Source organism: Penicillium griseofulvum (assembly GCF_001561935.1).
Source record: "Penicillium griseofulvum strain PG3 chromosome Unknown contig_95, whole genome shotgun sequence".
Lineage (NCBI taxonomy): Eukaryota > Fungi > Ascomycota > Eurotiomycetes > Eurotiales > Aspergillaceae > Penicillium > Penicillium griseofulvum.
Window position 1 is genome coordinate 1,114,552 of NW_024467454.1, and position 23,868 is coordinate 1,138,419.

The 23,868-nt window shown below is 49.9% G+C and overlaps 8 protein-coding genes across 8 annotated transcripts; 5 read left to right on the top strand and 3 right to left on the bottom strand.

Annotated features, from left to right (window-relative positions):
• Positions 1-579: 579 nt before the first annotated feature.
• Positions 580-1,932, top strand: PGRI_059240 (uncharacterized protein; the record flags this gene model as incomplete). The annotated part of the gene is made up of 1 exon (XM_040793637.1): positions 580-1,932. The coding sequence occupies one exon, from the start codon at positions 580-582 to the stop codon at positions 1,930-1,932; it is 1,353 nt and encodes a 450-aa protein (XP_040648492.1).
• A 551-nt stretch (positions 1,933-2,483) lies between these two features.
• Positions 2,484-4,204, top strand: PGRI_059250 (translocon subunit SEC61; the record flags this gene model as incomplete). Its single annotated transcript, XM_040793638.1, has 5 exons — positions 2,484-2,493; positions 2,584-2,684; positions 2,752-2,919; positions 2,990-4,065; positions 4,123-4,204. 5 exons carry the CDS (start codon positions 2,484-2,486, stop codon positions 4,202-4,204), a joined length of 1,437 nt encoding a protein of 478 aa, XP_040648493.1.
• Positions 4,205-4,728: 524 nt separating this feature from the next.
• PGRI_059260 (bifunctional ornithine acetyltransferase/N-acetylglutamate synthase) lies at positions 4,729-6,180 on the bottom strand (the record flags this gene model as incomplete). The annotated part of the gene is made up of 2 exons (XM_040793639.1): positions 4,729-5,653; positions 5,726-6,180. The coding sequence occupies 2 exons, from the start codon at positions 6,178-6,180 to the stop codon at positions 4,729-4,731; spliced, it is 1,380 nt and encodes a 459-aa protein (XP_040648494.1).
• A 715-nt stretch (positions 6,181-6,895) lies between these two features.
• PGRI_059270 (origin recognition complex subunit 2) lies at positions 6,896-8,578 on the top strand (the record flags this gene model as incomplete). Its single annotated transcript, XM_040793640.1, has 1 exon — positions 6,896-8,578. One exon carries the CDS (start codon positions 6,896-6,898, stop codon positions 8,576-8,578), a length of 1,683 nt encoding a protein of 560 aa, XP_040648495.1.
• Positions 8,579-8,771: 193 nt separating this feature from the next.
• PGRI_059280 (uncharacterized protein) lies at positions 8,772-9,393 on the bottom strand (the record flags this gene model as incomplete). The annotated part of the gene is made up of 2 exons (XM_040793641.1): positions 8,772-8,924; positions 9,037-9,393. 2 exons carry the CDS (start codon positions 9,391-9,393, stop codon positions 8,772-8,774), a joined length of 510 nt encoding a protein of 169 aa, XP_040648496.1.
• Positions 9,394-10,326: 933 nt separating this feature from the next.
• On the top strand, positions 10,327-11,438 carry PGRI_059290 (pyridoxal 5'-phosphate synthase subunit PdxS; the record flags this gene model as incomplete). Its single annotated transcript, XM_040793642.1, has 3 exons — positions 10,327-10,431; positions 10,497-10,679; positions 10,809-11,438. 3 exons carry the CDS (start codon positions 10,327-10,329, stop codon positions 11,436-11,438), a joined length of 918 nt encoding a protein of 305 aa, XP_040648497.1.
• Positions 11,439-12,672: 1,234 nt separating this feature from the next.
• On the bottom strand, positions 12,673-15,950 carry PGRI_059300 (putative importin 13; the record flags this gene model as incomplete). The annotated part of the gene is made up of 4 exons (XM_040793643.1): positions 12,673-14,997; positions 15,065-15,566; positions 15,647-15,840; positions 15,888-15,950. The coding sequence occupies 4 exons, from the start codon at positions 15,948-15,950 to the stop codon at positions 12,673-12,675; spliced, it is 3,084 nt and encodes a 1,027-aa protein (XP_040648498.1).
• A 926-nt stretch (positions 15,951-16,876) lies between these two features.
• On the top strand, positions 16,877-23,625 carry PGRI_059310 (exocyst subunit SEC8; the record flags this gene model as incomplete). Its single annotated transcript, XM_040793644.1, has 15 exons — positions 16,877-16,952; positions 17,014-17,073; positions 17,138-17,303; positions 17,359-17,420; positions 17,474-17,695; positions 17,749-17,794; positions 17,852-18,683; positions 18,735-18,819; positions 18,871-18,915; positions 18,973-19,194; positions 19,676-20,299; positions 20,358-20,531; positions 20,587-21,575; positions 21,629-21,745; positions 21,805-23,625. 15 exons carry the CDS (start codon positions 16,877-16,879, stop codon positions 23,623-23,625), a joined length of 5,541 nt encoding a protein of 1,846 aa, XP_040648499.1.
• Positions 23,626-23,868: the final 243 nt, after the last annotated feature.

The following is a 23,868-nucleotide window of genomic DNA, read 5'->3' on the forward strand; positions in this document are numbered from 1 at the left end:
ATCTGGAGACATCAATATTACTGAAAACTGAAATTCTGCCAGGCAATATTAACCAATAAGAGTTATATCCATCGTGGGTACTCCATAGTAGATCCTCGTGCAGGTGAAACCATGCATAGCGGGAGCGGGAAAATAGATGACGGTATCAAACTCGAAAGAAGTCTACGGAATAGTGGCGACATCAATACGGAGTAGTTATTGCTATAATTAATCGGATTGGAAAGGAAGTTATGGTGGATCTTGGAGGTGGAGAGAGCTCCAGGCCGTTCAGCCACCGCTATTTCATCTCCCCAGCCTCTTGTTTTCCTGTCACTAATGCTTTTTTGAGAGTCTTTCTTGGTTTCAAATTCGAAGAAAATTAAGACTCAACACTTTGAAACACGAAAACTTCACTGAAACTACTATACTCCTTTACGTTTGACACTGAATATTTCCCTGTTTCGTCCTTGATCATATCCTACATACCTCCCCTAGTTACTGCAAATCCCCCCAACGTTGCACACCAACGCCACATTGGGCTCGAATCGACGTGGCATTTGCATCCTGTCTGCTTCTCCTGTCGAACTACCCAGTCAAAACATGTCTCTCGAACTTTCTCACGCACCTGTCACCCTGCATTCCGATGGCACGCCACCTCACGAGACCGTTGCCTTGACGCCCCCAAGATCGGCGGTTCATCTAACCTCACGAAATCAATTTAACAGTCTGCCTTCACATCGCCGGGCAAACACTGAATATATTGCAAGGCCACCGCTCTTTGAAGAGGGTAAAGATACAATATCAGGCCCGAAGAATACCCCTTGGACAGAAACCTTCCCCAAGAAGAAGCTTGAAGCAAGGGCTAGGGTCTTGTCAGATTGGTTTCAGGGGAAATCAGATCCAGTCGAATTGGGGCTGAAAATGGGCCCCAATAACGCTTCAGACGCGACCGGATTTGATTCCCGTCCAGCTCCAACCTCCACGTCACATACGAGGCAGAACTCGACCCCAACGAATCGGTTTTCATTCTTTGGTCTCCGGCGACAACAGAGCAAACCCAACTTCCCAGAACCAGCAGACGATGAGTTTTTGAACCTGGACATAGCTGCCGCTCTCTCACTACCCGCGACCGACGATACCAACCATGAGGCACTGGATGCCCTACGAGATCATGCCGACAAAGTACTACGACGCATGCAGGAGGCCTATAAGCAGCGCACCTTTGCTATGCACCAGGCATTAGTGGACAAGAATGAAAAGCAAGAGGAGCTCGAAGAGACTCGCGCTAGAGTTGATCACCTCAAGATGCAGCTAGACGGCGTGGCTGCCAAGGTGCTTGATCAAGAGAAAGCCATGCAGGCCATGGCGGAGGAATTAGAACAAGAAAGACAAATGCGAAAGAACGAGGAATCTCGCAATCGCAGTGGTACAATCCGTACCGTGCATCCCGATGACGATGTGCCTCCCATGGCACTCCAAACCCCTCGGCGTGGAGGCAAGCGCGCTAGCCACAGCACATTCACCAGCGACTCGGGCTTTGAGTCCGGTGATGAGAGCGTTGCTGATAGCGTTTTCTCTCAGCGTGAGGGTCTCGAGTCTCCCACCTCAACGCTGACCGCGCCGTCCCCCAACATGTCGCAGATCGCTCTGTCTACGCCGACAGGCCCCATGCCAACACCTACGATTCAGAAGAACCTGGTCGCGGTCACTAGTGCACCGCCTGCACGCTCATCAGCATATGATCGGGTGTTGAAGGGTCTTGCTTCAACGCGTTTAGGTAGCTCTTTCACTGGTAATGGTAACACGTCCAATTGCAACATCTGCTATGGCGTGCCCGCTTCCGAGGCCTGGAGTGTGATGGGTGTTCTACAAGAAGAGAATCGCGGTCTGAAGACACGATTAGGAGAGCTCGAGGTGGTGATCGATGATTGCCTGGGTCTCGTTGGACCTTGAAGGTAGATTTTCATGCAATATTATACTCTTTCATAGATTGCTGGCACATCTATATACCACTAAGACAGTTGAAATATTTATTTGGGATGGATGCCAATATTATTCCTTAATTACCCCATAGTAGACCCCCCCCAGTACCGATCGCGTAGTTTACCGTGGCCTTTGGAATGTGGGGATAGCTTGGAGCCAAGTTTGTTGGGGGCATATATCGAGCTGGAAAGAGTAACAAAGAGAGAGAAAAAAAAGATCTGGAGAATTGAATTGAAGCTCATATTAGTACAACTATCTTCAAATATTCCCATTCCCTTTTTTGGTTGAGTCACCAAGTTGGTTGTTGCGGCGAAGACCAAGTGGCCTTAATTAGCGCGGAAGCGAAAAGTGGCCAGCGAACTTCTGTCTTCTTCTTCCCTCCTCCTCCCCCATCTTCTCGACAACTTCACCCTTTCTCCTTTTGTTTTATTTCTCTTAATATTTCACTTCCATTCCTTTAGCTGGTTTTCGACTCCAGCTTTCTTTACTTCTTTTAACGGATTGGGAGGAAGATAGCCACCATGAGCGGCCGTGAGTCCCCCGAACCCTCGTCTCGCATGTCGCGACAATTCATCTCGAGTCGCCCTCAATTGGTCTTCAAATGCTGATGGAGGAGTATAGTACGCTTCCTTGACTTGATCAAGCCCTTTACGCCCCTCCTCCCGGAGGTGGCAGCTCCTGAGACCAAGGTGCCCTTCAACCAGAAGTTGATGTGGACTGGTGTATGTCACCCCGACTCCGCTCTCTTCGCGCAAAGTCGACTTGAATTCTAACGGAATTACGTTGCAGTTGACTCTGATGATCTTCTTGGTCATGAGTCAGATGCCTCTTTACGGCATTGTCTCCTCCGACACTTCGGACCCCCTGTACTGGCTCCGTATGATGCTGGCCAGTAACCGTGGTACTCTGATGGAGCTGGGTATCACTCCTATCATCTCCTCCGGCATGGTCTTCCAGGTATGCGATTCTAGAACACAACCTCCTATCATTATTCGCGATAATTGTACTGACACATCTTGTTCTTCAGCTCCTTGCCGGTACCCACCTCATTGATGTCAACCTCGACTTGAAGACCGACCGCGAGCTCTACCAGACCGCCCAGAAGCTCTTCGCCATTATTCTTTCCTTCGGCCAGGCCTGTGTTTACGTCCTGACTGGTCTCTACGGCCAGCCCAGTGACCTTGGTGCTGGTATCTGTGTTCTCCTGATTGTCCAGCTGGTTGTTGCTGGTCTCGTTGTTATTCTGCTTGATGAGCTCCTCCAGAAGGGCTACGGTCTGGGCAGCGGTATCTCCCTGTTCATTGCCACCAACATTTGCGAGTCCATTGTCTGGAAGGCCTTCTCCCCCACGACCATCAACACCGGCCGTGGCCCCGAATTCGAGGGTGCTATCATCGCTCTGTTCCACCTTCTCCTTACCTGGCCCGATAAGCAGCGCGCCCTGTACGAGGCTTTCTACCGCCAGAACCTGCCCAACGTCATGAACCTCCTGGCCACCCTCCTTGTCTTCGCCGCTGTCATCTACCTCCAGGGCTTCCGCGTTGAGATCCCCGTCAAGTCTTCCCGCCAGCGTGGTATGCGCGGCTCATACCCCGTTCGCCTGTTCTACACCTCCAACATGCCCATCATGCTCCAGTCCGCTCTGTGCTCCAACATCTTCCTTATCAGTCAGATGCTGTACTCGCGCTTCTCCGAGAACATCCTGGTCCAGCTCCTCGGAGTTTGGGAGCCCCGTGAGGGATCTGCTCAGCTTTACGCCGCCTCAGGTATTGCTTACTACATGTCTCCTCCTCTTAACTTTAAGGAGGCTCTTCTTGATCCCATCCACACCGCTGTCTACATCACCTTCATGCTTGTTGCCTGCGCTCTCTTCTCCAAGACCTGGATTGAGGTGTCCGGCTCCGCTCCTCGTGACGTTGCCAAGCAGCTCAAGGATCAGGGTCTCGTCATGTCTGGTCACCGTGAGCAGAGCATGTACAAGGAGCTGAAGCGCGTCATCCCTACTGCTGCTGCTTTCGGTGGTGCCTGCATTGGTGGTCTGTCTGTCGCCTCCGACCTTATGGGTGCTCTTGGCAGCGGTACTGGTATTCTTCTTGCCGTTACGTAAGTTATTCCGTTGATTTCTCAATTGTGTTCATCTCAACTAACAGCTCAATACAGCATCATCTACGGTTACTTCGAGATTGCTGCCCGCGAGGGTGACATTGGCGCTGGCCTCAAGGGCCTCGTCCCCGGCAGCTAAACGAGACTGCCCGTATTTTAACGAGCAGCATGACATAGGATCACACCGGTCCTTTGCAAATCTGTTTAGTTTTCTGTCTTTTTTTACTATCCGCTCTTCTTATACTTTTTGGGTGAATGGATCGGCGCCGTCTATTTGGTTGAATTGGAACCATACCGCTTGATCTTCAGATTGCAGGTTGATCAACCTGCTGATGAATATCCGAGGTCCCCTGTTCGGGAACCTCTGCACGTCGACACAATATCTTATCATCCGATGTCGTTCATGTGTAAAGTCATATTGGTCTAATCTATCTCTATAGACGGTTCTTAGCGATGAAAAGTGCCCTGTTTGGGGCCTTGTAACCATATGTGTCTAGAAAAACCAAAATCATATATTCAACTCGCCATTATCCTTGCCTATCCATATTCATACTTATTTCAACAATTCGTCGTAACTATAGACATCATCACCATTCAAAAGCCTTTAGTCCCGAAATAACTTCCTCGATTCATTCATTTCCACTACCGCTAAATAAGTCTATTTTAAGTGCGGTAATCACCGTTGATAGTCACATACTCGTGACTAAAGTCACAGAACCAATAAACAGCATCCTCACCACCACATCCAGCAGCTCCCTGTTCACCACCACCAAGATCAACCTCGATCTCAAGATCCTCATTCTGCAGAATAGCAGCAGCGCGGGTCTCATCAACAGCCTCAGGCTCACCATTAACCAACAACTTCAAAACCTCACTACCATCGACGGGGCGGAAGCTAACAGAAGTCCGCTCGGGAACAATAGTCCCCTCAGCAACACCCTGCGTATAGCCCACGGCACAAAGAATACGACCCCAGTTAGCATCCTTGCCATAGAGAGCCGTCTTAACCAGCGGCGAGCGGGCAATAGTCGAAGCAATCTGTCGTCCAGACTCGTAATCGGGCGAGTTGCGCACGCGCACAGTAACAAACTTAGTAGCGCCCTCGCCGTCCCGCACAACCAGCTGCGACAGCTCCTGCGCGAAATCAGTCACAACGCTCTGCAACGCAGTGTAGTCGGCGCTGGGACATGCGGCTGGCGCGCGCACAGTCTCGCCGCCTGCAGCTCCGTTCGCCAGCACGGCGATTGTGTCGTTCGTGCTGGTGTCGCCGTCGATGGAGATCGAATTGAACGATCGCGACACGGCATGCTTCAGGATCGATTGCAGCGCGGCAGGCTCGACTGCGGCGTCTGTGCAGAGAACGCCCAGCAGCGTCGCCATGTTCGGGTGGATCATGCCGGCGCCTTTGGTCATGCCTGCGAGGCGATAGGTGCGGTCTGAGGAGGGGAGGGTGAAGGTGCGCGAGAGGAGCTTGGGGAAGGTATCTGTTGTGCAGATTGCGCGGGCTGTGGTGAGCCAGGCTTCGTGTGTTGAGGCGAGGGTTGAGTGCGCTGTTGGGATGCGGTCGAGGATCTTGGAGATCGGGAGGCTGTGGGTGATCGGTTTGGTTAGTGGGATTCATTGGGTGGGTTATGCGATTGAGAGAGGAGGTATGGCCTACCGCTGTCCAATAACACCGGTGCTCATCACTAGAGAGCTGTCGTTCTCAACATCGCTGCACTCATCTACCTTTCTTCCCATCTGCACGGCGTCCTCTAGGCCGCCCTTGCCGGTGACGGCATTGGCGCAGCCTGAGTTGATCACGACAGCGCGGATGCCATTGCCTTTACGGCTTTGCAGGGTCTTCTTGCTGACTTGCACTGGCGCGGCCTGGAACTTGTTGGTTGTGAACACTGCGGCGGCCGAGCATGGCGTATCGGAGGCGATCAGGGCCAGATCGGGGAAGCGGGTGTTGGAGGCTTTGACGCCCACATGGGTTCCGGAGACCTGGAAGCCCTGGGGGTAGGTGCCGGTCGTGGGGATGTAGCGTTGTTTGGAGGCCGGGATGGCCATGTCCAGCGGTGCGGAGTAGCATCGGACTTGGCCCTTGAGCATGCGGGCGAGGGAAGTGGCCATGGTGGCAGAATTAGTTGTTGGAACCATATATGAGACCTGTCTATGATAATTGCTAGACTAGACAGACCCTTATATGTGGTGATCTTGTGAGTCAAGCGTGAGTCAAGGGAAAAAAAGTAGCCGGTGTCGGGAGCTCCCCACTCGGCAACTGCGCGGTATGCATCCGCCAATTGAGGTATCAGCTTGAAATTGGTTTCGCTCATACTTATGTATCGAGTATTACTTGCTAAATATGGAGAATTGGAATATAAAATTGGAAGTCTGATCAGTGAATTTGTTCACATGACTCGCGCGACTTTTTAGTCTAGCCCTCTGGAATAAAAATCATAATGGGAATTCCATATAAATCAGTGAAAACCAAGGAGTAGAAAACCATAGATGCAGATGAGGGTAAAACTAGGTAAAATATTGCGCATTGTATTGAATCCAAGGCCATATACTCAGTAATCGCCGCTATACCTCCAACATTGAACCCTAGTGGAGTCGGAGAAACCCATCCGCTCCAATTTGATTCCTTCAACTCTCCAATTAAGCACTCACTACAACATACTTACATTCCAGTGTCAGACCTGCTGCTTCCTGAAATAAAAGATCTCGAATTCATTAATCTTGGAAGCCCCTTGCTTCCCGACCCTGTGCACATTCTCCGGATCTGATGGTACTGTTGCTTCCCTTCCCCTTCGCGTCTACGTGACTGTTATCTGACTTGGCCGTTATGAAGCGTAAGCTCTCAGACGCCGGCGATCAGCCGCCTGTTTCTACACCCAAAAGACGACGCACAGCCCTAGAACAATCCAATGGCGCCTTGAACAGCCACGCGCCCAACGCTCCACTTCCGAATGGCGATGCCTCCCACGAGCTTCCCCCATCAGAACGGGATCAATCAACACCCAAAAAGGCTAGCGGTCTATCTGCGACACCATTACAACAGTCTGGGCTGAAAACGCCCACCCACAAATCCAAGGCGCGTGGTTTGTTCGCTACTCCTACCAAGCCCAAGTCCGCAGTTGCAGCCACCCCGTCGCGAGTTAAGAATGCAGACCGATCTGTCCGGAAGAAGAGCGCACGAGTGTTATTCGAACAGGACGAAGACGCAGCTTGGGATGGATCGGAACGACTAGCGGAAGAAATCTTACAGGGAGATGAGCCGGACACGGAGAAAGGCCAGCCTCTAGCGGAGAGCATAGAACCTGAAGGTGGAGAAGAGGCTCCCGAGAAGGGAGTCAAACAACCAAAGCGCCGCGCAGGACGACCAAAAGGCGCGAGAAATAAGCGCTCCCCGACACCGGAAGGCGAGCTTCCTGCACACGAACGATACTTCTTTCAGAACCGCGCTGGTCCTGTCAAGACATCAAATGCCACTCTCAACAAAGTACCGCTGTTAACGCATGAGGAATATTTCGAGAAGCTGGGACAATATGAAGATCCATGCAAGGAAGAAAAGGAATACCTACAATCATTGCACCACCGATCTTTCCCGCAGTGGGCATTCGAATTCGATGAAGGCTTTAACATCTGCCTCTTTGGCTACGGCTCCAAGCGCAAGCTAGTGGATGAATTCGCGGAGTGGATTTACAACCACCGCTTATCAGCCACTATGACTCCTACTATTGTAATGGTCAATGGTTACACACCAGGCATCTCCATCCGGTCAATCTTCGCCACGATTGTCACAGCCGTAATGGGCGACGATGCACCATCCAAGCTTGGTGCACAGCCAACCGAGGTCCTCGAGCTCCTACAATCTGCGCTCAAGTCGCACAAAGAGCCCGTCACCGTTTTGATCAACTCTATTGATGCACCGCCTCTCCGTCGTGCAGCCAACCAAGCGCTCCTCTCCCGTCTGGCTGCAACACCGCTCATCCGTCTCTTGGTCACAGCCGACACCCCCAACTTCCCAGTAATGTGGGATATCAGTCTGCGTGATCAGTTCAATTTCGTCTTCCATGACTGTACAACCTTCCTACCGTTCTCAGTAGAGGCCGATGTCGTTGAGGAGGTCAACGCTCTCCTTGGACGCAAGGGCCGTCGCGTCGGCGGGAAAGACGGCGTGGGCTTTGTGCTTAAGAGTCTTCCCGAGAATGCACGCAACCTGTACCGCCTCCTGCTAACAGAACTGATTACTCTACTGGACGACGGGCACCAGTCAGACGATGAGGGAGCGACAGAGGGCGGCAAAGCTGGCGATGACACTGGCATCGAGTTCCGTCTCCTTTACCAGAAGGCAACGGAAGAGTTTGTCGCTTCTTCGGAGATGATGTTCCGTACCCTGCTGAAGGAGTTCCACGATCACCAGATGATCACTTCGCGCATGGACGCAAGCGGCATGGAGATACTGGGTGTGCCACTCTCTCGCGATGAAATGGAAGGCGTGCTGGAGGATTTGGTGCTGGGGTAGCGTAGATTCCCCCTTGGATTTGGTGTGGAATATATCAAGACTCATGATACCCCTGTATGAATGAACAGTTTACCAATTTTAATAGTGACGTCCAATAGCTCAGATTATATCCCTATTGGCGAAGTCCGACTTAGCATTGTTCGAGAGTATGTACAAGTAGCGTTTGATCTCCGTCTAACCGAACCGGTAGGGCCTAGAAATTCGCAAACGCTGCCATTGCCATCATAGCACCGAAACTCATCTTGAATGGGCGTTTTTCACTCATGGCGCGACGCAAGTCAACGCGCTTAACATATTTTTGAATCCGATTGAGCGGAAGGATATTGTACCCTTTAGACGCAGCGTACTATAATCGAGAAGCATCAGCATACAGTCACAAGTATAGCCATCCATAGCCCGTAAGCTCGGATAGCAAAACAAATCCAACGCAAAGGGAAACCAAAGTAGCTTGTACATACCTCAATAAGAACAACACCCATACCAAGAATAACAACCAAAGCCTTCGAAAACGCCCTCAACCCAACACCAGCAACAAGTCCCAACACACTCCCCAAACTAATCTGGCGCATAGTCTCCGCATTCAACAGCCCATTTCGCTTAGGGCTCTGCTTCTGCCCCATAGATTCAGCGGGATTAACAACCCACCCTGAATCTTTGTGGAAGCCGGTTTGCTGGGGCACAGCGTACTCGCATTTCATTGGGGCGGCGCGGAAGGGTGACAGGGGGTGCATGGTTGCAGCGGAGAGACCAATGCCAACGCCTAGACCCAGGCGGAGGAGGGTGGCTGGTTGGTACGTAAATAATCTGAAAGACATTTTGTTTGTTTGGCTTGTGTATCTTGCGATTGAACGAGTTGGAGAGTCGGATCTGGAGGGGTTTGTTGGAGATGAGCTGGGAAGCCGATAAGGGATATCGGGTGACGTCATACATGAGCTCATCCATGGATGGATCCTGCAGGATTGAGGCTCTTGTTTTGAAGTTTGGGGGTTGATTTTTTCTTATTTTAGTTTAATTTAACTTGTTTAATTCTTAATTGGTTTTACTACGAGTGTGGTGGCTACTGGGAGATGTGTAGGCATATGGGGTGTGTATACTTCTAGAATAGGGTATGTAGCAATGTGCATAGGTAGTATTGGACCCTCAATTCTATGTGTATAATATATGATGGAAATTTATATGCAGGTGCAGACACGGGTTTATATAGAAGGGCTGAGAGAACCAGTTATGCTCAAATCAAGGAACTCTCCTGCCAAAATAGGATAAAGCCTACCTAATTCGGTAATATCAGTGATTAGTCACTCCTGCAATTGAAATCTTGATGGCCCTCAATCCAACTGTCTCCAATTGCCTCTAACTGGGTTTCCATCTACAACAGAATAGAAAGATATCTCACCTACTAGATTAGGCAGTCATGTTAATGCCAAGGTCTTAAGGCCAAGAGCCAAGAGTCAATGTAACAAGGTGACTAACCAGGAATCTTCCGAGGCAGAGCACCAAGGGTTACCTAAGAGAGAATATGCGGGTCTAGTCTTTCACCGGATGGATCTCCTCGGGAAACGGAAACAGATGACTTTCCAGGGATTTGCGAGGGGCACCGTGGGGCCTGAGGCAAGTAACTTTGGGGAAAAGTGTATTTCTGACTGACTCACTCTTGGGATCTTTCCACTTCTTTTTTTCTTTTTTATTCTTCACTTCAATTCACTTCTGTTCATATTCCCTTCTTTCTTTTACGTATAATACAATTCACAATGGCTGCTCCAAACGGAACCACCGGCAATGACTTCACTGTCAAGGCCGGTCTCGCCCAGATGCTGAAGGGTGGCGTTATTATGGATGTCGTGAACGCCGAGCAGGTATGATATCTTTAACAAGGAATTGATGCAATTGAGCATAAAAAACTAACAGATTCATCGAACAGGCTCGCATCGCTGAAGAAGCCGGTGCCGCTGCTGTCATGGCCCTCGAGCGTGTCCCCGCTGATATCCGCGTTGAGGGTGGCGTCGCCCGCATGTCCGACCCCGGCATGATCAAGGAGATTATGGAAGCCGTGACCATCCCCGTCATGGCTAAGGCCCGTATCGGACACTTCGTTGAATGCCAGGTATGTGACAATGACAATTATCTCTATGCGGGGGAGGGGCAGACAAGTAGATCGGGGGGCAAACGGAGATCTCCCGGTGGCGGGGAGCAACAAAAAAAAATAATATCGCTAACAATCACCGGTCTATAGATCCTGGAGGCCATTGGTGTTGACTACATCGACGAATCCGAGGTCCTCACTCCCGCCGACGATGTCTACCACGTCACCAAGCACGGCTACAAGGTTCCCTTCGTCTGTGGCTGCCGCAACCTCGGCGAGGCCCTGCGCCGTATCTCCGAAGGCGCCGCTATGATCCGTACTAAGGGTGAGGCTGGTACCGGTGATGTCGTCGAGGCCGTTAAGCACATGCGTACCGTCAATGCGCAGATCGCCCGTGCCCGTGGTATCCTCCTCGCTAGCCAGGACCCCGAGCCTGAGCTGCGCGCGTTCGCTCGTGAGATCGAGGCTCCTTACGAGCTTGTTCAACAGGCTGCTGAGCTCGGCCGTCTGCCTGTTGTTAACTTCGCTGCTGGCGGTGTTGCTACCCCTGCCGATGCGGCGCTCATGATGCAGCTGGGCTGCGATGGCGTCTTCGTTGGCTCTGGTATTTTCAAGTCCGGTGACGCTAAGAAGCGTGCCCGTGCTATTGTCCAGGCTGTTACTCACTTCAAGGACCCTAAGATGCTTGCTGAGGTTAGCGAGGGTCTTGGTGAGGCTATGGTCGGTATCAACGTGAAGCAGTTGCCCGAGGCTGATAAGTTGGCTGGCCGTGGTTGGTAGATATTAATTTTCTGTCATTTGTTTCAGCCTGATCATTGTGTCCTAAAAATTTGTTGTACATGAGCCATGAGTAGATGTCTAACGTGACATATACATTATACGATTTGATACATTTCTCTCCCAAGTACGATGCTTTCACGACAATAATACTATGTATCCATGGCATACTACGTTATACGGGGCTTCAACGTTAGAATGAGACAATATCTCATATGGATCATCCAGTAGAATACTGGACAGATTCCTTGGCACAAGAATATGATGTGCATAGCGCAAATTAAACTAATCCCAATTCTGCTATCTGATAGGCTACTGTCACCGAGTGACAGATCACCGAGGGTCCGGGGAGATTCGTGCCGACTAGAAGTCAAGACTAGCGTTCTTAGTCTGCGGCTAGGGAAAACAGCCAATCGGCGCGTCGGCTGTCAAACTCATTATACGACTAGTGTACTCCGTAGTCTCCGCTGTCCTCTCCGACGGGGAATTACGGAAGTCGTTGAGAGGTACGGAGTATCTTCTTCAAACTTCCATTTGGGGAATCCAATGTCGTGTATCGGGTTCATGCTAACATGAATTGTGGGCTGCTTATGCGGATTCTGTGCTTGACGATGTAAGCGTTGAATAATTCCAAGGTTTGAATATCCGGTTGGCTCGAGATATTTGACTTCATATGTAGGCTTCTACCCCGATGTCTTCCCCAATTTTCTTTCAGATGTCTTTTGGTTAATTCTTATTGATGTTATAGCTAGAGGGTTGATGGATGTTTCACAGATCTCATGGGATAAGGTTAGTGGGTCCTAAGTGGGTACATAGTCACATGGCATTTGTAGATATTCCACAATAAGCCAGGTACTACTGTAAGAGACATCAAACATTCCTAAGGAGGCATAGGTCCTGGATTTGATTATCCTTACAACCGCAGTCCGCAGTCTGACGGTTTGTTGGACGTCGGGGGTTTACCCATTGGACCACATCCTACCTGGACCCGAGTATACGCATAGGTCTCATACTTATTGGACTATAGAATTCCGTTTTGTACGCACAGCGGCTGAACTACTAGATAACATGGATAAATTTCAATTATGGCGCTTAGATGAATGCAATGAGAAATTCCCAACCAGGATTAAACAAGCTGCACCGCGTATGTCATGCAAATGGATATCTAAATGAACACCGAAGTTGCAGCACCAATCAACTCCAATCATCAGGTCATAGACCAGCAAGGAAATTTCCATTACTGGGCATAATCGAAATTCATCCCACGGCATTTCAACCAAAAGGAACGCACAATATCAAGAGATGGTTTCTGACCACCTCTAGCAATGACAAGAGACTCCAAGAACCGTGATTTGTCTTGTGCAGATAGAAGTGGCACTTGTTGTCCGTTTGCATCTGTGACCTGGGCGTTCAAAGAATCAAGCGCAGACTTCAGAGCCGGACGCGCCAATGCCATCTTCTTGAAAACAGTGCGTCGTAGAACATCAGTCAGAGAGACCAAGTCTGATCTTGCGCATCGGCCTGAAATCTGCTGGATGATTGTGTAACACAAGCGTGGAATAAACTCTTGATGGACTGATTCGAGTATGTTGATTTCTTCTGAAGAGCTTCCGCGGAGATCTATTAATGCAACCCAGAATCCAGAAGCAGATCGAAGAGGAAGTGGCTCAGGTCGTGTCAATGCATGAAGTGTGAAGTGGAGAAGCACGGCGAGAGGGGACTCCGTGCTCAATGTTGACTTTACGGGAGTAAACAAGATTGGATAATACTTTGGTAAGAGACGCGAGAGGAAATCAATCCCCGCATTAGCAGTCTCCGGGTCGTATACATCCGGGTTCTGGAGCATCGAAGAGAAGAGCTGGGCTACATGATCAATGAGCGCCTCGGCCTCGCTGCGAATGCTCATCGCATGCCGAGCGTGCGATGCTAAAAATGACGAGGCGGTCGCCATAATAACATCCGTCCCGGAGATACCGAGGGGAAAGCTCTTGATGAAGTCCACTGTCATAGAGGGCGGGAAGACGAAAAGTCCTGCCCGCTCAGTGTAGCCGGCTTTCAAAATATCGCAGGCTGCTTCAATGATGCTGCTATCCACGGGGAAACCAACAATTAGAAGTCTCATGGCCTCCATGATCAGGCGCTGGGCTTCGGCACCTGGTCCGGAGTTCCAGAATGATGGAGGGTAGGGGTTTCCTTCCTTGGTAAGCTCGATATCGATTACTTCGCTCTCTGAACGAAGGCCTTTTCCGATACTGGCAATGCAGCTCAGCACAAGATGTCCACGTAGACGGCCAGATTCATGAGCAGGACCGGTGACCTCTTCCCGTGCTGTGTTAGCTTCCTGGACAAAGAAGCCAAGAATTCTCTCTAGTGTTTGTACCTTTTCCTGGTCACTAGGCAAGCTCTGAATGATTGTCGCAATTCCTTCCAAAACCTTGGGCATGGTGGAAACAGTTGCCGTCGGCTTGCTTCTAAACTGGTCCAGCTGGTCCAAGAATGCAGGAAGATCTGACGTCAAGACGCGAGCGCACGACTTTGAAAGTGTCAATATAGACCTGGAAGCCGCCTGCGCACACAATTCAAAGTTAAGGGATTCGAAGAGGATGTTCAAGACACCCGGGAGTAACGAACTGTGACGCTCAAAGTATGATTCGTACTTTCCGAATGAATCCACTAGGGTCTGACGAGCTTTGAGTGGTATTCCAGTATCCCCACCTGCGCAGAGCCGGGCAAAAGAATCGCTGCCAAAGATGGCGTCTAGACACTGGTCGGCATGGCCGTTCTCATCCACTGCTTCTGAGAGCTGAGCGATGCAGAACATAGCCGTCTCGAAATTACGCCAGTCCCGACCTTCCAGGTGGGACGTTGCGCTTCTCTGAAAGACAGTGACCAGGTCAACACCGAGTACGGGGTATGCTGAAAGTAAGTAATCACAGGCCTCGTGACGGAAGGCACCAAATTCGCTCCGCTCTTCCTCGCCCCAATCTTCCAAATCTTCGGACGTGGGATATAGTAATTTGCTGGAAAGGCCCAAGACAACTTCGGCTAGATGTGACTTCACTAAGTCATATCTAGGGGTGTCTTTTTCGAGTTCATCAGGGAGACTCTCTGCGATGTCGTTCCAAAACTCCAAGACACGTGGAGTTCCGAGATCATCAATGGAAGCATAGCCAGGGGTTTTGAAAATCCCATGGATAAGAGTGAGGATCGCTGAATTTTGTGGTGTTATAGGGTCGCTGAAGATATTTAAGTGCAGATGCGAGACATATGCAATCAAGAGGTCGACAAACGACATGCTTTCCACTCCTTCTTCGCCACTCCTTACGGCGGCAATGTGGATGGTTACGATTGAATCGGCAAGAATTTCAGAAATAAGCCACAATGAGTCGTCGTCAAAGGCCCAGCGCCGGCTTTCAAAGGCTTGGGTCAAAATAGCAGCCGCACTCTCACTTAAGCTGGGTACCCTCAATGTCTCAATGACGGTCTGACCACACCGTACTGCCAATGCATTGACATCTTCAGCAGAAGAGCGTTGGCGATTTCCATGAACACCTAGCCATGTCTGCGAGGCGGGAGTCAAATTAGCGATTGTGGTCTTTGGGATGGACCAAAACCCGGGATTTACTCACCTTCCATGAATTCATGGCTTCAGCCGCTAGCGCTACGTCAACTGCATCATCCGTGGCTGCGTTTGCATGCTGTATGGTCTCCCCAATGACAAATTGAACCAGGAGCAAACCATCCTTAATGTTGCTTATAGCTCGCTGGATAGCGGAGGTATCTCCAGCCCCATCCTGGGGTTCAGAGTCTAGTCGTAGAGCCTCCTCTGCGAGTGCAATTGAGAAAAATAGCAATGCACCTGATCCACTCTTGCTCAATGCTGGCAATATCTGCTCCTGGAATCCCACCGCTTGTGATTGTTCTTCGGATACGTATCCGCCGTGGACGAGGCTCGCAGCTAACTGCCAAACAGCTTGTTTCCATGGTGTGACTGGGTGTTTGAAAATGGCAACCAAGCTTGAAGCAAGCTTTCTCACAACCATTGCTTGTTCACCATTGGTTACCAAAGCAACAAAGCGATTGATCAAGTGCTGCATGATCTCGGCGGCGGAATCTTGGTTGATTTCATTCCTATGGGTATCCGAGGTTAACAATCGTTCATCGCATTAAGATGAGATTGAAGTGGCTCGGATCAGTAAGATTGACCATACCATGAGACATTGATCTTCACTGTGAATGTAAGGGCTCCCATGAAGCGATGATGGGCAGAGTGTTCACTTTGCAGAAGCGAATCAGCAATTGCCCATGCATTTTCAGTCTTCTGAAGTTGTTGAAGGCGCGTCTGGATCTCATTGATTCTGGCGGGGTCCCGTTGGTTCGCTGGATTATAGAGCTCGGTGACCAGCTGGTTCTTTGTTAGCCGTTGAATCTTAAGAGGTGGAAATGACATACAATATGGGCTTCTGAGATTGACTCTCGGGCTCCGAGGCCCTCGTCAGACATCCATGTTGCCATTTTGTCTCAACAAGCGCGTGGTTGTGAAGATGAAAAAGAGGAGTGACATATACAATCCCGGGGGGTTATGACGGGCAGAATCTAGTGTTTGTATCAGTTAACCAATTACCACCGAGGCGGTGTCTGTAGCGGTAACTGCGGGAGCTCCTCTCATATCACGTGACCCTTTTGATTGAACTATGTAGCTACAGAGTCTCCGTAGAACATGTTACATGTTATATGTCAAATATTAGATTCGAGGAGTTATCATGCTCACTGTGACAAATATATAAACTTCCTCAAATATCTACCATCGATCACGACTTTACGTTCCAGTAAGTCACTCCTTTGGGCCGCATAATAACTCCCGGAATGGCTTTGATCAATTGCAAGGGCACAGTCCTAATTTCCAAGGCTACTAGATCTACGCACAAGCCCCCGTGCATATAAACTCTATCGGTTTATTGAAGCGCGAGTCATATTGTCCTATTAAAGCTAGCATGACTCCAGGGCTGCGGGTATGAAGCTTAGCCTAGGTAAAAAGAATTTAGTATAAAGTACATATGTTGCACTCGAAGATAGATAAGATCAATACCGAGAAGAAGAATTGAGAAGTGATTGTATAAAGGTGTGTTGTATGGATGAGTATAGATAGTGCAAACATGACAACACAAAGTGGGCCGTGTTTAGCCGTGACTCCGAAGATCGCCCTATGGCCAAAAGCCAACCTGTAAAAGCACACACGACCTGCGGGATTAGCTTATCGTGCACTTATCTGACTTCAGTCCCTTCCTACTTCGCTTAGCTTCTCGAAAGCTAACAGGTTGAGAATCCCTTGACCGTCCATGCCCCTCTCTCATCCACGCCTTTGGACATCTTTGCGATCGCTAAGGCCACTCTCCCGCCCAAGATACTTCTCTGTTTTTGGTCCACGCTACACGATCGATATGGGGGCTGTGGATACCTCTGAACGCTTGTCGAAGCTGAGGCAGCTGATGCAGCAGCACAAGGTGGATGTTTACAGTATGACATCATATTTGTGTCGCCATGAGTTTAAACAAGTTGTACTTACCAGTTTGTATAGTTGTGCCCTCAGAAGATAGCCACCAGTCCGAGTACATTGCGCCGTGTGATGCCCGACGAGGTCAATGATCGCCCTCCCCCACTTTCCGCTGGTTTGCCCGCGCCGGCAGCTAACATTTCCGTAGAATTCATATCAGGATTCTCTGGCTCCGCTGGTACTGCGATCATCTCCTTGAGCAAAGCTGCACTGTCCACCGATGGGCGATACTTCAACCAAGCTGCGAAACAATTGGACAACAACTGGCAGCTCTTGAAGGGTGGAGTCGAGGGTGTACCCACATGGCAGGAATGGTAAGAGATTAAAGTTACGTGGAATGATCTATACGGGAACTGATCTTGTTGATAGGACCACGGAGGAGGCCCAAGGAGGCAAGGCCGTTGGTGTTGACCCCTCTTTAATCACAGCGTGTGAGTGTTACTTCGAATGTGGAAGTGCATAGTGGCGCTAATATTCAGATTAGCCGGTGCACGGAAGTTGGCAGAGACCCTTAAAAAGAATGGTTCATCCCTCGTAGGAGTCTCAGAGAACTTGGTCGACTTGGTTTGGGGAAAGGAACGCCCCGCACGCCCCAGCGAGAAAGTGCGCGTTCACCCCGAGAAGTATGCCGGCAAGCCGTTCCAAGAGAAGGTGGCCGAGCTGCGGAAGGAACTTGAGTCAAAGAAGAAGGCCGGTTTTATCATCTGTAAGGTCGCCTCGCATATAAACCAGCCCGGCAGATTGACTAATCTATTGCAGCTATGCTCGACGAGATTGCCTGGCTATTCAACCTGAGAGGAACCGAGTAAGCAGGGTGTCTTTACTCCCGATTCACCATCGACAATTGACTAACTCTGCGCAGTATTCCCTACAATCCCGTGTTTTTCTCTTATGCGGTTATTACGCCCACCACTGCTGAGATCTACGTCGAGGATGACAAGTTGACCCCAGAGGTCAAGGCCCACTTGGGACAAGATGTTGTCGTCAAGCCATACGAATCCATCTTTGCTGATGCTCAAGCCCTCAGCACCAGAGGTCAGTCTGAGGGTGAGAGCGCCGCTAAGTTCTTGTTGTCGAACAGGGCTTCTTGGGCTCTCAGCCTTAGCCTTGGCGGCGAGGGAAAGGTCGAAGAGACCCGTAGCCCGGTCGCGGATGCAAAGGCTGTTAAGAATGAAGTCGAACTCGAAGGAATGCGGGCTTGCCATATTCGCGATGGTGCTGCTTTAACCGAGTACTTTGCTTGGCTTGAAAATGAACTCGTCAACAAGAAGACTGTTATGGATGAAGTTGATGGAGCTGACAAGTTGGAACAGATCCGCTCTAAGCATGATTTGTTCGCTGGTCTCTCCTTCGATACCATCTCTTCAACTGGACCTAACGGTGCCGTCATTCATTACAGCCCCCAGAAGGGAAGCTGTTCCATCATCGATCCCAACGCCATCTATCTCTGCGACTCTGGTTGTCAATATCTCGACGGAACGACTGACACCACGAGAACATTCCACTTTGGCGTTCCCACAGAGTTCGAGAAGCGTGCTTTCACGTTGGTGCTGAAGGGAACTATTGGGATCGATATGGCAGTATTCCCCAAGGGCACCAGTGGCTTTGCAATTGACGTGTTGGCTCGCCAGCACTTGTGGAAAGAAGGATTGGACTACCTTCACGGAACAGGCCATGGTGTTGGCTCCTATCTAGTGAGTATAATCCCTGATCCGACACCTTCTACTTGTCTAATCTCTCTTTAGAATGTTCACGAGGGCCCCATTGGCATTGGAACTCGGGTTCAGTATACCGAGGTCCCTATTGCGGCTGGAAATGTTATCTCGGATGGTTTGTCTTCTTTTTCTCTATTTATTGCAGTTTGGAACTAATTTCTGACAGAACCCGGATACTATGAGGACGGCAAATTTGGTATTCGAATTGAGAGTGAGTTGACCTACCTACCGCCTACAATTGGACATATATTAATACCGCTTTTTCTAGACATTGTCATGGCTCGCGAAGTCAAACCCGCCCACAACTTTGGTGACAAGCAATGGCTAGGCTTTGAGCATGTTACGATGACTCCTATTGGTCGTAACCTGATTGAGCCGTCGCTGTTGAGCGACGCCGAGCTTAAGTGGGTGAATGACTACCACGCTGAGATCTGGGCGAAGACAAAGCATTTCTTCGATTCAGATGACCTGACACGCTCGTGGCTCGAGCGTGAGACCCAGCCCATCTCCAAATAAGTGAATTGCATCTTTGATAATCCGTGGGTTGACACGCCTACTCCCACTACTATGGATTAGGTGGCATTATGTAGAATACAGCCTAAATGGACATGTGCTATTTCAATGATGTCTACCGAATAATTAAGAGTGAATAAAAACACCAAATAGCTGTTAGCAAGAAGTATAGACAATGTAGTGGGAGATGTAACCTTTAGTGACAACTGGTCAGTGGAACGGAATGCGGGAAGCTCTGGTGGAGCCTGACATTCCCCCCGGCTTGTTTCATCACAACCACAACGGCGCTGAACTGCTTCCAGCGCTCCTTCAAGCTAAGAATGCTCGCAGCTGCTTGCCAATTGTGTCGCGCAATTTACAGGATCTAGGTTCGAAACATTCTGGCTATCAGCCCCACGCCAGCCCCTTGTCACAGCCCACCAACCGTTTCATACTCAACCGGAACACCCCGTGATTAGGAGGTATCATTGCAATGAGCGGCCCAGGCGGTTACGGCAACGGTTATGGGTACTCCGCTCCCGGCCGGTACGATGGCAATGATGGGGGATACGGTGGAAACAGCAACCCTGGGGTAAGCGGATATGGTGGACGAGGTGCCGCACCACCTGGTGGAGGTGGACGTTCAGATCGTCGCCCCGGGGGATACGGTGGTTTCTACGCCGACTCGCCTCAGCCACCAGCTCTATCCCCAGGCCAATCTCCTGCGCCAAGTCAGTCGCCTGAGCGGCGGCGCGATCGATCGAACCGGGACTGGCAGCAACCCTCTCCGCAACCGTCTTCGAACCCCTCGTCGCATCCCCCATCGCATCCTTCTTCACACCCCTCCTCGCAAGCCTCTTCGCGATCACGCACAAGGAACCAAGAACCCGATCGGAAGTACCAGGAGGAACGGTCTAGAGATGCGAGTCGGTACGCGGACAACAGGGGAGGTCAACGGGACCCAAGGGACCAAAGAGATCCGAGAGCACAGAGGGACCCGAGAGGCCAAAGAGACCCGAGAAACCAGAGGGACCAAAGGAGCCAGAATGCGTCCCCTGTAGCTACGAGGAGCAATAACTCGGGGGAGGCGCAGGCTATCGAAAGTATGCTTTTTTCTTTTGCTTAACCTGGCCCAATAGCTAATATGGTCGCTTTCTGCAGCCATTCTCCAGTCTATTCAGCGCGACTGGGACTTCATGACCGATGCCGAGTGTATCCCAGTACACGTTGCTCTGAGTTTGATGGATACAAGTACACTGGGTAAAGCAGATCGCGAACCGGAATTTTTGCACATGTACAATGACATCCAGAAGACATTGAAGGCAATTGTCAATGGTAGGTCCTATCTGGAGTGTTTAGGGCAGACATATGCTAAAATTGCATGTCATAGAACACCATCAGGGATTCAACAGTTCTATTGGAACGTACCACAAAATCCAATCCAATATATCTTCCTCGCAAACTCGAGTGCGCAGCCTGAGAAATGCCCTGGATCAAGCCAAATCCGGGTTAATATCGACTAAGCCCGAGTTGAAAGGGCTCGCAACATCGTCTCAGAACTACGATGATATCGTACAGCTGTTCACTCAAATTGAGGAAATCCAATCCCTCCCCGAGAAATTGGAATCCCAGATTTCAGATAAGCGCTTCCTTGCAGCCGTGGATGTGCTTCATACTGGTCTCCGAGTTCTACGGCGTTCGGAGCTGGAGGACATCGGTGCTTTATCCGATATTCGGGCTTATTTCATAAACCAGGAAACATCGCTCACGGACATCCTAATCGAGGAGTTGCACGACCATTTATACCTTAAATCACCCTATTGCTCAGACCGATGGAAGCCACCCACATCTGATGAAAAAGATGTAAATACATCTACTTGGTCTGGCAGTCGCTCTTGGGAACGGCCTGTGTACAGTTTCCTAGCCAAGTTTGATCCGTTGACCCCTATGGTTGAAGACGCTTCTCGGAACCCGGAGGCTGATACGTTTTCCTACATTCAGTTATTGATCGAGGCGCTGAACAAGATGGGCCATCTTGACGTCGCAGTTCACAGAATTGAGCAGCGTCTTCCGGTCGAACTGTTCGCTGTAGTAGATAAGACAAACGCAGAGGTTGATACTCGCTATCCTGCGCCAACCAAGAGCTTCTCGGCCCAGGACAACTATAAACAGTCAAGTCTCCCGACTGAGATCATTGAAAAACGAGGCCACGTGCTTTCCGAGTTTTTGTGGGCACTATATGCCAAGTTTGAGGCAATCGCGGAAGGTCATCGTATTCTTCACGACGTTGTTGCGGCTATTGTGGAACGAGAAGGTCTAGTTAAAAGCGAGACGCTTTCTGGCGGGTTTAAGGAGTTGTGGAAACTTCTACAAAGCGAGGTAAGTCACCATAGGCTTTGACTGATGTGGCGAATACTAATTTGCTTTTCCAGATACGATCTCTCATGCACGACTATCTCGCAACCGACGGGGACTCATCTGTTCGATCTAGAGCAGATGAGACTGACTCTCGACGTCACCTATACACAGGCAACCGCGATAAGAATAAGGTAAAGATGGCCAGTCCCTTCCAACGTTTCATTATTCTCAGTAGCTGACCCTTTTGTAGAAAATGTTTAAGTTGTCCGATATTGAGCATAATTCCGAGATGAAAGCTGAACAGGACGAACTCGATGAAATCCTCAAGTCCTCGGTTCCTGGACTTGTTTCCAAGTCAAGGCAAAAGGCCACAACAAATGATACTACGCAATCTAATAAAGGCAACTCAGGAACCGGGCATAAGATTTTGCTCGAACCAAGTGTCTTCAATATGGGAATCCTTCTTCCTCCCTCTTTATCTTTTATTCAACGGCTCAAGGATATCGTTCCTGTTGATTCGGATATTCCTATGGGCACTTTGACATCCTTTTTGGATGACTTCATGGTCAATGTCTTCCTGCCCCAGTTGGATGAAACGGTGACGGATCTTTGCACACTCAGTTTCATTTCCGCAGATGCGTTTACAGAAGACCCCCAATGGACTAAGTCCTCTCCTCGGCCTATTTTCAAAGGAACAGTCAAATTCATGTCCATTGTCCGGGAGTTTAGCAAAATGCTGTCGAGTATTCCACACGATCAGGCATTTACGCAGCTTCTTATTGACCAGATCGTGACCTATTATGACAAGTGCTGTGGGTGGTACAAAGCAATGGTCACAAAGGTCTCTGCACGGAACCGTGGAGGCGAGGTTCAACTGAAAGCCGCGGCTTCCTTTGCTGAATCGGGCGACATATATGATGTTGTGGATGAACTGTGGAAAGGTGCCGGGGACAAGAAACAGACCCTGATTGATACGGAAATCGACCTTCTTCTCAAGCGAACAGGGGAAGTGCCCTTGGAGCCTTACGACATCATATCTGACCCGAAAACTGTCATTTCCCTTTCACTCCTGTACAACAGCATGCAATGGCTTGCAAGTCACCTGGCGAAAATCCGGCTTGTGGTTGAACATACTGCGGACGCCGAGTCGTCCAGTTTAACTGCAACTGGCCGGCCGTCTCGCAGGTGGACTCTGTTCGGGTCCATGAAGCCTAATCGCGATAGCATGAATACTCCAGTGCATCTACCGCTCAACCACGAGACTGCCGTGGCCTTTGATGGGACGCTTCAATCTTTGCACCGGCTTGGAGCTACTGCAATTCTGACGCTGCATATCGACATCCGCTGTGGCATCATTCACATGTTGACTAAAACAATGTCTGGACCGAACCCCCCTAACTTGCGGAACTCTGAACCGGTCACTCCATCCCCGAATACAACGGACAACTGGTGGCACATTATCATGAATCAACCAACCGCTGCATCGCCCACCATTCTCGCACTCAATAATGATCTTATCGCATTCGACACCAACATCTCGACGTATCTGGGATCTGTTGAGCGCTGGTTTATCACATCGGGCTTGGCACGGTTTATCGATCGGGTCTTTGTTGCCTGCACCCAGTATATCGGGGCCATGAATGAGAATGGAGCGCTGCGATTGCAGCTTGATGTACTTGTCCTTCAACAAAATTTGAAGAACATCATTATCGATCCAGCTGGTGATTCTCCGGATTCGGCTACAAATTTACACTCTCAGGCTGCTCAAGAAGTTGTTGCCCTACCGCGCAGTGCCAAGTTCCTGGACTGGTTCCTTGAAGGAGCCGAGAAGACCCTGGACTACGCCAAGGAAGAGAAGGAGGCTTTTGCATCCCAAGGCAACAAAGCCTTGGCTGCTGGTAATGGCGAGCCATTTACCTACGATGAGCTACGGGTTCTCGTAGAGCTTTGCTTCTCTGAAATTCTCCGTGGTCCACGTGGGGCGGAAAGCCGAGAGGAATTTATGTCGGCGAAAAAGGCCAGTGCAGATGCGCTGCTTGGATTGAATGAGATTATGTGGGATGCTCGATAGCTCATTTTATCTTGACTCACTCTAATTTCCTCTTTAATTTAAAGAACTTCCACTAGCCCTAACATGGTCTAGTGAAATGGGTCAACTTCCATTTCCGGTTTCTCCGAAGCATTTACACTGGCTAACAATTCACGCCATGTTTCACCTTTTGTAGTTCTTGAGATCAAATCAAACTATTTTATCAACCCATAAGGAATATGATGAATTTAACCGCCTAGACTTATATACCATGTCTTATCCCTC